Here is a 12,973-nt window from a genome sequence, read left to right as displayed (position 1 = left end):
GGAATCACTAACACGAGAATCTTACTGTCACCATTGCTCATGGTTGTCTTTTTAAAGACAAATCACATGCTATGATTTTTGTGACGAATTTTCTTGAGTTGGGGTTGATTTCATATAATCGAACTATCTTTCAATAAAGTCGTCCCAAAAACGCAACTCATAAATATTGGCAATATCATTTTAAAGTCTTCTACTTTAAAATGTATAATATTTGTCTGAATTGCCGATATGAATGGGTCAGATTAAATTAAATTATTAGAAGAATTTTTTTTACTAAGCAACAAAATTTGTTTAATTTATTAATATTTTGTAGTTTGATAACGACCTCCGGAATCGAAGTTGAAACGTCAATAAAATCATTTTTCCACTTAAATTGTGACTTATTTCCCAATTAGAATAGTAAATTACATGGTAACAACATAATGACATTTGAATCAAATTTTCATATTTCAAAAAATATGGAGGGTAACAAAAGTAAATGGGCGAAAAGATAGATAAACAACTATGTGATAAAATTAAAAGCATAAACATAATCGATATAAGACTTAAAAATGGGCACAAAGATCTGTGGAAATAGGATAAATAAAAAATCCTCAATCAAAATAAAACATAAGCAAATTACAGTATGGAATTCAATACATGAAAGACGTCAGAAACCAGATTCTTGAAATTTATGGGAAAAGTAATCACAAAAGAAAGGATTACAATAAGGACGTCCAATGAAAACTGGTGATATAAGATTAGAGATGACAAGATAATAACTAAACAAACACCTGTATGTTTTAAAGCAATAACAAGAAGATTTTATTAAAAATAAAACGGGATAATACCCGAAATTTGGCTGTATATCATCTAGTTAAATAAAATTAACATGAAGTAAAACTCCCTAGTGTAGTTGGTATATTTAATAAAAATTCCATAAAATTGTTTTAAAAATCCAAACGGATTACGTTTAAAACGTTTTCGGACTTATCAGTCCATCATCAGTGAACCTAAAAGTAAGTAATGTCACTTAGTAAAATTGAAAAAGGGTGGAATTTTGAATGTTAAAAAATTGAAAAGTATGGTTACGATTATTTACTCTCTGTCCTTGCTAAATAGCCACAATGCCAAACACTGGTCAAGATGTATGTTCTAACTACATGGTGAAATTTGTTAAATAATTTGGCTTACATTGGATGCCAACGGATTAGTACTAGGTACATGATGCTCTACTCCATTAATTAAGAGATTTTTTATTATGAATAGGTCTACATTGAATTCATAATAAAAAAATATCTTAATTAATGGAGTAGAGCATCATGTACCTAGTACTAATCCGTTGGCATCCAATGTAAGCCAAATTATTTAACAAATTTCACCATGTAGTTAGAACATACATCTTGACCAGTGTTTGGCATTGTGGCTATTTAGCAAGGACAGAGAGTAAGTAATCGTAACCACACTTTTCAATTTTTTAACATTCAAAATTCCACCCTTTTTCAATTTTACTAAGTGAGATTACTTACTTTTAGGTTCACTGATGATGGACTGATGAGTCAGAAAACGTTTTGAACGTAATCCGTTTAGATTTTTAAAAAAATTTTGGAATTTTTATTAAATATACCAACTACACTAGGGAGTTTTACTTCAAGATTTTATTATTTATAAACTTACCTTGGCATAGTACATATTTAAGTTTATGACTACTTTCTGTTGAATCGCACTCATTCTCTAACGTGTCAATACTTTCTAAAGAAACTTCATAGGGGGTTTTTAATTTCTTCCTAGGTGAACTGGGGATTTCCGTATGATTGTGAGGACCATCTCCTTGGCCCTGTTCTTTGGGATATTTACTGCGAAGTTCTCTTCTGTAGTTGTTACTTGATGAAGGCAATGGTCGTTTCTTGGGAGTTGTAGTTTCACTCCGTAGCTGGATCGGCCTTGGAGGGCTCATTAAAGCAAGAGGAATCATTTTTTGGGTCCTACAAAAATATTTCAGGGTCAAATTAGTAAAAGTTGCAGTAATTAGGATTGCTAACTTAATAATTGATATTTTGTAACATAAAGTTATGCACTAGGCTCTAGTTGGACACTTTTTGTAGTGCCTATCTGTTACTATGTCCCTATATCAGATACTCCTATGGCTTTTCTGACTATTGACTGTTGTACTAAAAAGTCTTGTAGTAGTTAGGTTGAGTAATATACAATACAATAGAAATCTATAGAATTTACAAAAATAATGAACCACTTTCACATTGAATGCACATTACATTCAATCGTTTTCGTGTCTCTCAACCTGTAACAGTGGACAGCCTACAACAATATGTTGGACACTACATAAGGTGGTGTTTGCAGGTAAAACAGATTCTTGAAGGTTCTTTCTTCAGTAAATGTTTATGTGCTATTCTAGTACATAGCGATGGCTTATTATGAAAACCTCATATCTCATTTTACAGATAATTTTACACGAGAGAGCTTAAACTGAATTTCTGAGTACTGTAACGTGCCCAGAATCAAAAATATGTAGATAGTTTTTTGTTTTTAGGTTAGTGTATGCAGAAATTCATTTTAAAAACTTTCCTGTAAAACATTCTGTAAACTGAGATACGAGGTTTTCATACTAGGCCATCGAAAGGTATACGGTATACCCTATCCTATTCGAAACCCTTTGTTGAATTCATATAAATTGAATTTTATTGTTTCTGTCACCTTTTCTAATAATGCTTTTTATAAGTAATTTTCCATGTTTATAGATTCAAATTTTGGAATTTGATAAGTTTGGTGTTTCTAGTCTGCAAACTTGGTCATGTTATGGTACACTTCGCGTCATATAAAACTGGTACACTTTTTTTTCCCAATGTAAACCTGTGTTCAGACTGACAATTATTGTTCCTGAATCACGTCGTTGTTGCCATCACAGATAACGGAATTGCACTAAATCTAAATACAAAAAAATAACGTTTACAATGTATATTTCGAATTGTAATACATATATTTAAATTCCACACTTGTTCACTGTAAAAGTTATTCATTTTGTATTAATTTCAAATTAAATTTTTAATTTTTCCAGTGTGTTTTATTTATTCTACACAACTTAATGCAATTTTGTCCTACAATTTACGAGAAACCAATCACACCTCTCGATTTGACGTTAAACATAATAATTTAAAGTCATGTCAAAGATTTATTATCTATCAATATTTTTGAATTGAAATATTTTCATAAATTATAATAAAACACGAATCAATGTATGGATACTTAATTGAGATGACGGAAAATTACAATTGTTTTAATTTTTAGTATATTAAAAAATGCGGTCTGTCGCACAGCCCCGTTTTTACCTAGTTTGATATAATATTTTCGTCGAACTGGCAACGTTGCCCTAGAAATTAGAATGACACTTGTGACAAGATCAACTTACACAACTTGAAAAACACGATTTTCGGTTATTCGTGGTGTGCAAGTACTTGGAAGGGATACGCGAAACGATCGTGCGCGAATAGCGGAGAAAAATTGCAACTTTCTTAAATAATTCATATTGTCAATTGAAATTGTCAAATTGACGTACATTTCATACCTATTGTCATTTAAGAAGAAAAATTATATATTGCTCCACAATATGGATATGATATGCAATTATTATATAAAGGTAAATTTAGTTAATTGTATTTTGCTTGTAGTACTGCATTTTAACAACTAATTTTATTTACTACATACAATTATTTACGATTTAATAACATAACCTAAATCTTATTTTTTCTTATTATTTTTTTTGGACTATGTCCTTGACAATTATCCAGTAACCAGGACCATATGATTGGCCAATATAATTAAAAGTGCGAATAAAAGTGCGGAGCGTAGAAACCAGGTGTCGCTTTTCCGAACTTGCACGGTCCCAATAAGAGTTGTACCAGTTTTTTTTGACGCGAAGTGTACATCGGGGCAGGGCCTACTTGTGAGTCCTTCAGATACTTAGACCTCCTACGGCGGGTCCATTGTCCATACGACCCCTGTCTTACGGACCAGGACCTCGATTTTTGACCCTTTGCTTCGTTATCGTACGTATTCGCTTCTTATCTATTTAGTGTACAGATAGTGAATGATCGATAACGAAGCGAAGGGTCAAAAATCGAGGTCCAAGTCCATAAGAACCTGGTCTTCGTCGTTTCTGGGGCCCACGCTGCACCGGGCTCCCATGCTAGTCCCCCAAAAACCATATGGCCTCACCGAAAGCCACAAACCTCTTAAAAGGCAAAAACTTGGTCATACAATTAGTTTTCTTGTTACCAGATATGCCAGCATGAGATGATGTCCAGATAATGTCCACATTTTGTTCATGTTTTTATCATGTTTGGACATCTAAGGGATAAAAATTATTGCTCTTGCCTGCTACACTACTATTTTTTAAACTTCCATAAAATTCGTGAACAAACTCACCACATGGAAAAATGCATTTTTAATTTAAATAATGAATAATGAAAATTTAGAAACCAAATAGTTACACATCGTTACAGAGATATCTCTGATGCATGAACTGACTACATTGAGGCCATGAGAGCCAGAGTGGCCTAACTGATAATAACATTACTTTACAGAATCAAAGAAAATGATCAGAAGCTAACAATGTCCTATTGTTTCAGTAGTTGTATCTTGACCAAGAATCATTATTGGTCAACATACAATTATGTACTAAACAATCGGACATTGATAGCTTCTAATCATTTTCTTTGATTCTGTAAAGTAATGTTATTATCAGTTAGCCTTAGCCCACTCTGGCTCTCATGGCCGCAAATGGCATCTGGTCATAGTTGAGTGAAATTTTCTTTAATGTAACTTTAATTTAATTTTCTTTAACTTAACAAACAAAATGGTTTTTAATAAAAAATAAAACTTTCTGAAATGAAACAAGAAAACACAACTAATAATAATAGTTAAAACTAATACAAAATGGTGTTTTCTAACAATCTACAAAGTGTTACCTTGGGACTTTAATAATATGAGAATCCCTGAAACCAATCTTCCCAACAGGAACTGCGTCAGAAAGGAAATGATTCACAGAACCCATTTGGTCCTTCAAGAAAGCAGTAACATTCTTTTCTTTTTTGATTGTCTTTCCAAACCAATCAAGCACAACATTTTCAGATAAATAATATTGGAAATAGTTACTGTGATTCTCAATATTGTCAATGTAAAATTCTACAAAGTGCTTGGCCTCCTTCTTATCACTGTCTGTAAAGCTCATTTTTCTTTCTGAAAATATAAAACCAATTTAATAAAAAAATTCATTTAGAAAATGTTAATTTAGTTAACACGTTGGCTGCCATGAGACACAAATGTTGTGTATTTATTTATTTATTTATTTATTAACGGGATACCACCCAATTTAATATATACACAAAATATTATAATTATCTAGTGATACAATAAATATAAAGATATAGTAAATATGTATGACAAAAATTGGCGATGCAGCTATGTATATAGAAAAAACAAATATTAAAATAATACAAAGTAAATAACAAACATAAATCACATAAGATTACAAAATTTTTTTTAAACACTGTCTACAAACATTTTCCGAAGAGCACAGCAACAAATCAAGGTCTATTCTATTTCCATTTAGAATGATTCTACTCAGCGGAGAATGCCTACCAAAGTTGCAGCGATGAAATTTAATTGCAAAATTTTGGGATGTTCTAGTAACTCTAGAGGGAACATTAAGTCAATTAGAGACAGTAGATCATTGCAATTAATTTTTGAATTCAGTAGTTTATGAAGAACCAAAACATCAGCATACATCCGTCTAGAAGATAGCCTAGGAAGGTTTAATTTATTTCTAATTTCTGAGTAGGAATGGTCACTTAAAGGTTTGTGTAATTTAAAACTTAAGTACCTAATGAATTTATTTTGGACTTTTTCAAGCTTGGCTATATGGACTTCATAAGTGGGTGACCAAACAACTGAGCAATACTCAAGAACAGATCTAACTAGGGAAATGTAAATCAGTCTGATGGAATTAATGTTATCCAAACATCTAGAAGTTCTAATAATGAAGCCTAACATTTTAAATGCCTGGTTATTCACATAATCAAAATGAGCGCAAAAATTTAGTTTGGAATCTAATTGAACACCTAGATCTCTTACAGTTGATACAACCTTCACTGGTTCTTCAGCTAATTTGTAATTATAAAAGAGGTTGTTAATTCTTCTACAGAAACTAATAAAGTGACATTTTCCAACATTAATGCTCATTTGGTTCCAATTGCACCATGCCATAATTTTGTTAATATCATTTTGAAGTTTTTCACAATCTGAGACGGATTCAATAATTCTATAGCAAATCTTAAATCATTCTTAAATCATCAGCAAATAGCAGAAATTTAGAGTTAATTTGAGATTTAATGTCATTAACAAATATATTAAAAAGAAAAGGCCCTAAGTGGCTTCCTTGTGGAACACCAGATGTTACGGAAATTTCACTAGATTGAAAGTGTTTAATTTTAACAAGTTGTATTCTGCTAATTAGGTAACTGCATAACCAGTTATACAGATTGCCCGTAAATCCAATAGATTTAAGCTTGTTACACAACAATTTATGATTCACAGTGTCAAATGCTTTGGAGAAATCTGTATAAATAGCATCCACCTGTAGTCTCCTTTCCAAAGTATCAGATATGTATTGCGTGAAAAGTAAAAGGTTTGTAGAATTTGATCTAACTGAAAGAAACCCATGTTGCTCTTCAATTAGTACATTGTATAGAGGTGTGTTAATAGAGTCGCATATTATACTCTCTAGAATTTTAGGAATAGAAGAAAGAATGCTTATTGGTCTGTAGTTAGCTATATTACTCCTGTCACCTGATTTATGAATAGGAACAATAAAACTAGATTTCCACAAACTTGGACAAATACCTGAATCAAGTGAATGAGAAAACAGAAAATATAAGGGACAGGTTAAAGTACATCTACATTTTTTTAATAGTATGGGTGGAATTCCATCTGGTCCAGAGCCTTTAAAAATGTCTAAATTGGCTAATTTTTCAAATATGATTTCAATAGATACATTACAAGAATTTAGACTCACTGTTTTTTCATATTCTAAGTGGGCTGTATTAAATCATCATCATTTGCTCTGTAAATATTTTGAAAGCATTGCGCAAAATTATTAACAATATCCGCACCATTATTAAGCACTGTGTTTCCAAGAAACATAGTGTTTGGTAGACCATTATTTTTGCGTTTGCTGTTAACAAAATTCCAAAAGTGCTTTACGTTTGAACTAATTCTAGATTCAGTTTGACTTATATAAATATCATGACATGACCTGCTTAATTCTTTGCATTTGGTTCTCAAGGAAGAGAAAAGTAGATAATCGTCCCAAAAATTTGCTTGTTTATATATCTTATGAGCAACTTTTTTCCTAAATATTAATGATTTTAGGTCATTAGTCATCCAACGAGGAAATTTGGGATTTTTTAATCTTACACGTGGTGTTGAACAATGGATACCAAACTGCAATATGGAGTAGAACAGTTCCGTGGCTTCGTTAATATCTCTGCAAATATCTAAAACATTCTCCCAGGAGATACTAGCATGATACGTATTAAGAGCAACATAGTCTCCTCTCCTAAAATTGAAGGCAAAACTATCATATTGAAGCTCGGGCATATTATCTTTAATAGCTAAAGAAATAGATATCGCAGGATGATAACGATCACAAGGCAATAAATAATCATTAGCAATTTCAACTGTTACATTTTCATTATCATTAGCAAAAACTAGGTCAAGTAAAACTCCGTTACAATTTGTGATATGACTGAGCTGAAATAGGTTATAAAATGCAAAAGTATCAACTAAAGTATCAGTAGCAGTGTTACTATTATTACTAAAGACACCTCTTTTATCATGGTACCATTCGCTATTTGGCAGATTGTAGTCTCCTGTTAGAATGAACTAGTGTTCAGGAAAATTGTTACAGACAGATTCTATACTAATACAATGATTCTCATAGGATATTAAGGCTGAATTAGGAGGAAGATAAGCTGTACCAAATATATAACATTCATTCAGAGTGCAAACTTCAACAAACAGTTCCTCCAAGTGAACATGTGGTAACACAATAGACCTCGATGAGTAACATTTTTTAACTGCAATAAGGACACCCCCTCCAATCACTTTATCACTAGTTAATGGAGAGCGGTCCTTTCGATATATATATTAAAATCTAAAAGTAGCCCAACACCGAAAGGTACGAATGGGCTTAACTGATTAAATAAAAAATAAAATCTAAAAGTACCAATTCGCCATTACTGATACCATCAGACAACCACGACTCAGTAAATATGAGCACATCATAGTCAGTTGTAGCAGCACTTTCTTCAAGAGCACTAAGCTTGGTTCTAATTCCTCTAACATTCTGATAATATACTGTTAGTTCATCAGACACAATGTGGGAGGTACCCCTGGAATTCAGTTTTTTTTCTGGATTACTATTTTTGGTACCCCACAAATGTACCTAATCGTAAGATTTTCTTCACCTTTTGAAACCCTATCCGCCAAATTAGTACGAAGCTCACTTAGGTACTTTCTCTGTAGAAAGGTGGAATCGGAGATAATCTTAATATTGGATGCAGCAAGTTTATTTTTATTTTTTAAAATTGACAGTGCTACATTCTTATTTTCAAGGACTACTTTAAGCGGACGTGACATATTATTCTTGATATTACCAAGTCTAATGACTTTTTTAACTTGAATGTTGGGGTTAATGACGCTTAAAGTTTGTTTAACTTTATTCATATCTTCTTCAATTCTTGCTGGTGCTGTGCTAGAGTTGGTTTCATGGAGGTTATAAATAATAATATTATTTTCACGAAATTTACGTTCTTCAACTTCCTGGATGATGGTATCAAGATCTGTGGCTTTATTATCTCCAGGCAGCTCGAGTGAGCTAAGTTTATCAAGTTGTTCCACCTCTTGTTCAAGAGAACTTATTTGTTTCTTCATCATAGGAATCATTTTAATTCCATCCTCACAGGATTCGCAAAAAAGTTTAATGAGTCTTCTACCCTTCAACTCCAACACCCTGATTTCTGATGCTGTCAGATTGGCACATTGATGATGAATATTTTGACTGCAACCATCACAAACCCAATATTCACCACCCTTGACATCCAACAAACATTTTGTGCATGACATATTTAAAAATTTAGATCAAGCACTGGCCTATCTTCAAAATATATTATTTGTGGAAGTACATTCTGATAACTTTTTATGAAGAGTACTTAAGTTTTTGTTGAACTCAATTAGGAGAATATGTTCTTCTAATTGCAAATAAATGCAATTTCTGGAACATTCACTAATAAAAATGAAAGATAACTTACAGATTAATAGGGTCTGAACTTTTACGGATTATTATTACGTTGTTTTTGATAACAGACGTGTGACACACCATATTTGTCTCGTTAGTATAGCCACGTGAGCCTCATAGTTGCCTAACATTTTGACGTTAAGCATATGATACACATATATGACATATTTGACGTTAATATGTAATACATATTTATTTCCCACTTTTGATAAAATTTGTTATACAATGACACTGACATTACAAAAATTCGCCAAAATTGTCATATTTGCCACTATGGACGGTGGCATAGTTTGGTGTATCCCCACCATGGTCACGCACAGAGCGAATACAGTCGAACCTACTTATTGTAATAGCCTTAGTGCCAAACAATAACCGATCATTGGTAGCCAGTAGAAACCTTGAGGGGCCTCAAATTTCTACTCCTTAAAGCTGGATATTCCTATACCCCATACTCGAATAAGCAGGTTCAATTGTATTTATCTTATAAACTAAAATACAAAATTAAACTTATCTTACAAGAAAAAAAAACAAAGTTTTTGTTGCTTGTATTCTACAAATATATCAACAACAATGAAATATGTCCTGTAAGCATTATCTTTTTCTGCTAACCTTTTTCTGATTTGTTTTTATTTAGCTTAAATGCCTCAACAACTAAGGTTATTGGCATGGTACAGTTGATTTCGCAAACAGATTATATTGTAATGTATAGTGTGTGTTGTGTAAATGTCTTGTTACTTATTAAAGTCAACTTCATTGTCTTTACAAAGAGACACTAATTGTATCTGAACATTTGTGGTCCCTAAGGTGAGTACCGATCCCACAATTTTTCTAACTGACGGCTCATAAATAATAATTACAAGAAAGCTACAACAAAAATAGAAATAGATGAGAAAATCAAAGCTATACCAATCAACAGAGAAGTTCTCCAGGGAGACGTTATCTCACAAAAGCTATTCACACTGGGACTGGAAGATGTGTTCAAAGACACTAACTGGGCAGATAAAGGAATAAATATTAATGGAAGAAAACTGAGTCAACTAAGATATGCTGACGACATTGTACAATTACAGACTATGATGATTCAACTATTTCAAGCTTCGAAAAAAGTGGGTCTTAAGATGAACTTGGAAAAAAACAAAACTAATGACGATTACATCATACATTAGAAAAATAACATTGACCGACATAAAAAACAGTAAATATGTTTATACCTAAATGGGGACATAATATGTACCTTTAGGATTATGATGAAATTGTAGCGAAAGAATTATTTTTACATACTTATATCAAAGAATGTAGGCACATGTGTCTATATTCATTGAATATATCTTACTATTAAAATTAATAAGGATACAACTACTTGGGTCCAATTTTTACCTGAGTTTTAATTGATACAATTTGATATGGACTTTGTTTCTAAAAATTTAAAATAAGGTACCAGATTTAAATAAAGAGATCTGTGAAGGTCATCAAATCCAGTTTTCACAACCTTAGTTTTTGATTGGATTTTTCTTAAACATACTTAAAAGTGTTGGTCTAAAATTTTCTTATGTTAGACTAGGAGTTTTGACAATATTAAAATCTCCTTCTCTCTTTTTCTTTTTCTTTCTAGCATGATCGATAATGCTAGTAGACTACTGCCTGTTCATTGCCATTAAATCTTCCCCAGACGATGAGGTCCATTATTCTCGCCATCGTTTTGGTGGTCTACCTTGTGGTCTTTTACCTACTGGGATATTCGTTGTTGCTGTCCTCCATTCTCTTTATATGTTTGTTCCAATATCTTCGTCTCTGTCTGACCCACCTTCCTATGTCATGTATTCCACAGTTTTGTCTGATGTCTTCACTTCTTATTCTGTCACGTTGAATTTTGCCTTGTATACTCCTTAGTGTTCTCACTTCAACTGTTCTCATCATTTGTAACATTCTATTTGTGTCTGGTCTTGTTTCTGCCACATATGTTATAATAGGTCTTATTGTTGTCATATATATTTTGACTTTGCTTTCAGTATTTAGACATTTGTTCTTCCAGGCATCTCGAGATTCTAGCTGCTTTCATTCTTTGTTATCTGACCTCTTTTGAGAGGTTTTCATAGCTTGTTACTTCCGCTCCAAGATATTTGAAGTGATTCACCTGTTCCACAGTTTTGGAGTCAATTTCTCCAAATCTTGTCAAACTATATATTTTAATTTTAATGGTATTTAGTGACTTACCTTAAATATAACTGCTTTACTAAAAATGTAAATATAGCTTCTTCAAGTTTCTTCTTGGGACAACAACCAGAATCTATGAAAAACAAGTAGGTCACCAATTTAAGACCTAATACACATCCTGTTGGTAATTTGCTATACCAAACTAAATGAAACTGTTAAGTCTGTAGGTTTTCTTGCTGAAACGATCTCTGGTTGATTAGAACTTTCGAATTTTCACAATTTTAGTCTTTTCTTGACAGTTGTTTACTTTAACAACCCATACAAATAACATGTTTTTGTCTTTGATTCCCACTGAAACGATTGAATAAAACACAGAATCACTTGTTATTTCTATTTTAGTTATTTATGCACTGCACATATTAGTTTAAAACAAAGAAAACAGATAAAACAACAAAGTACAATTTTGTTGGTTAGTTTTTACCATTTAATCATTTAAAAGGCCTTCAAACTTTAAGTTCAAAATGGCTGCTCGGAAGCATCATCCACGCCACCTCCGGTGTTTGCATGGTTTAACTCATAGATGGCAGCAGAGAGAAAATCGAATTCTGTAGGAAGATTTTGAATTCAAATTATTCTGTTAATCTATTTACTAGTAGAGGCCACAAACATGCTGATTATAACACGATAAAAGTTGTTAGTGCAAATAAAATTATGTATATGGAAATATTTTATTCTCAAATCTTAGAATTAGAATAGGAACAGTGGCGTAGCTGACAGGCCCGCAAGGCGGGTGGGGGCGACGTTAGGAGGGGCCCCTTAAAGCCTTCAAGCTTAATACTTCTACTTTCTTTAAATTGGGGACCAAAACATATTTTCCTAATAAGCATCAAAATAGGGATATTTGGGGAATTTGGAAGGAAATAATGAAGCGGGTAATTGACGTAACTCTTGCTCTTTTCGGGTACAATTTAGCGTTTAGTACTTTCGTGGACATGTTGGTAGTTTAGATGAAAGTGCCAAAAAGGTAATTTTTTGTCGGTGGTTCTTTTACTAGCTAAATATCCTGTTTTAGTTAAATTAATCGATAAAAAAAATTAAAAACTAAAAAAAAACAAATTACTTGAGCCCCCAAATACAAAAAGAAGTTATAAAATTTGCTGACTCAAGAAACTGAAAACAAATTGATTAATTTAATTAAAAAAAGTTTTTATTTAACAATTCTTGATACATACCACTCAAGATATTTCGAAACACGATCTGCTTAATTTTATTGTCCGGTATGTACCTTGCGATGAAAATAATTTATCTTCTAAAGGAGAAGTTGTTGAAAATTTTTTGGGATTTATTCACATGTTAGACCAAAGTGCAGAAGGTCTTGTAAATGAAATTTTAAAATTTATACAATCAGAGCACCTTTCCGTACACAACTGTAAAAGAAAGTTGTATGATGGGGCAAGGGTTATGAGTGGT

General features: G+C 32.2%; 1 protein-coding gene across 2 annotated transcripts in view; it reads right to left on the bottom strand.

The window, feature by feature from the left end:
- LOC114342396 (uncharacterized) overlaps positions 1-12,031 on the bottom strand; it is a 36,993-nt gene extending 24,962 nt beyond the window's left edge. For both annotated transcript variants that reach the window (XR_007697029.1, XM_028293200.2), the window contains exons 1-3: positions 11,564-12,031; positions 4,962-5,232; positions 1,657-1,964 (exon numbers count right to left, since the gene is read on the bottom strand). Coding sequence is in view for 1 of the 2 variants with exons in the window: in XM_028293200.2 (XP_028149001.1) it covers positions 1,657-1,964; positions 4,962-5,224 (571 nt within the window). In the remaining variant the exon portion in view is untranslated. The remainder of the gene's footprint in view (positions 1-1,656; positions 1,965-4,961; positions 5,233-11,563) is intronic.
- Between the last annotated feature and the right edge of the window lie 942 nt (positions 12,032-12,973).

The sequence above is a fragment of the Diabrotica virgifera genome, chromosome 3 (assembly GCF_917563875.1).
Source record: "Diabrotica virgifera virgifera chromosome 3, PGI_DIABVI_V3a".
In the NCBI taxonomy this organism is placed as follows: domain Eukaryota; kingdom Metazoa; phylum Arthropoda; class Insecta; order Coleoptera; family Chrysomelidae; genus Diabrotica; species Diabrotica virgifera.
This window is presented reverse-complemented; position numbering and strand designations above follow the sequence as displayed.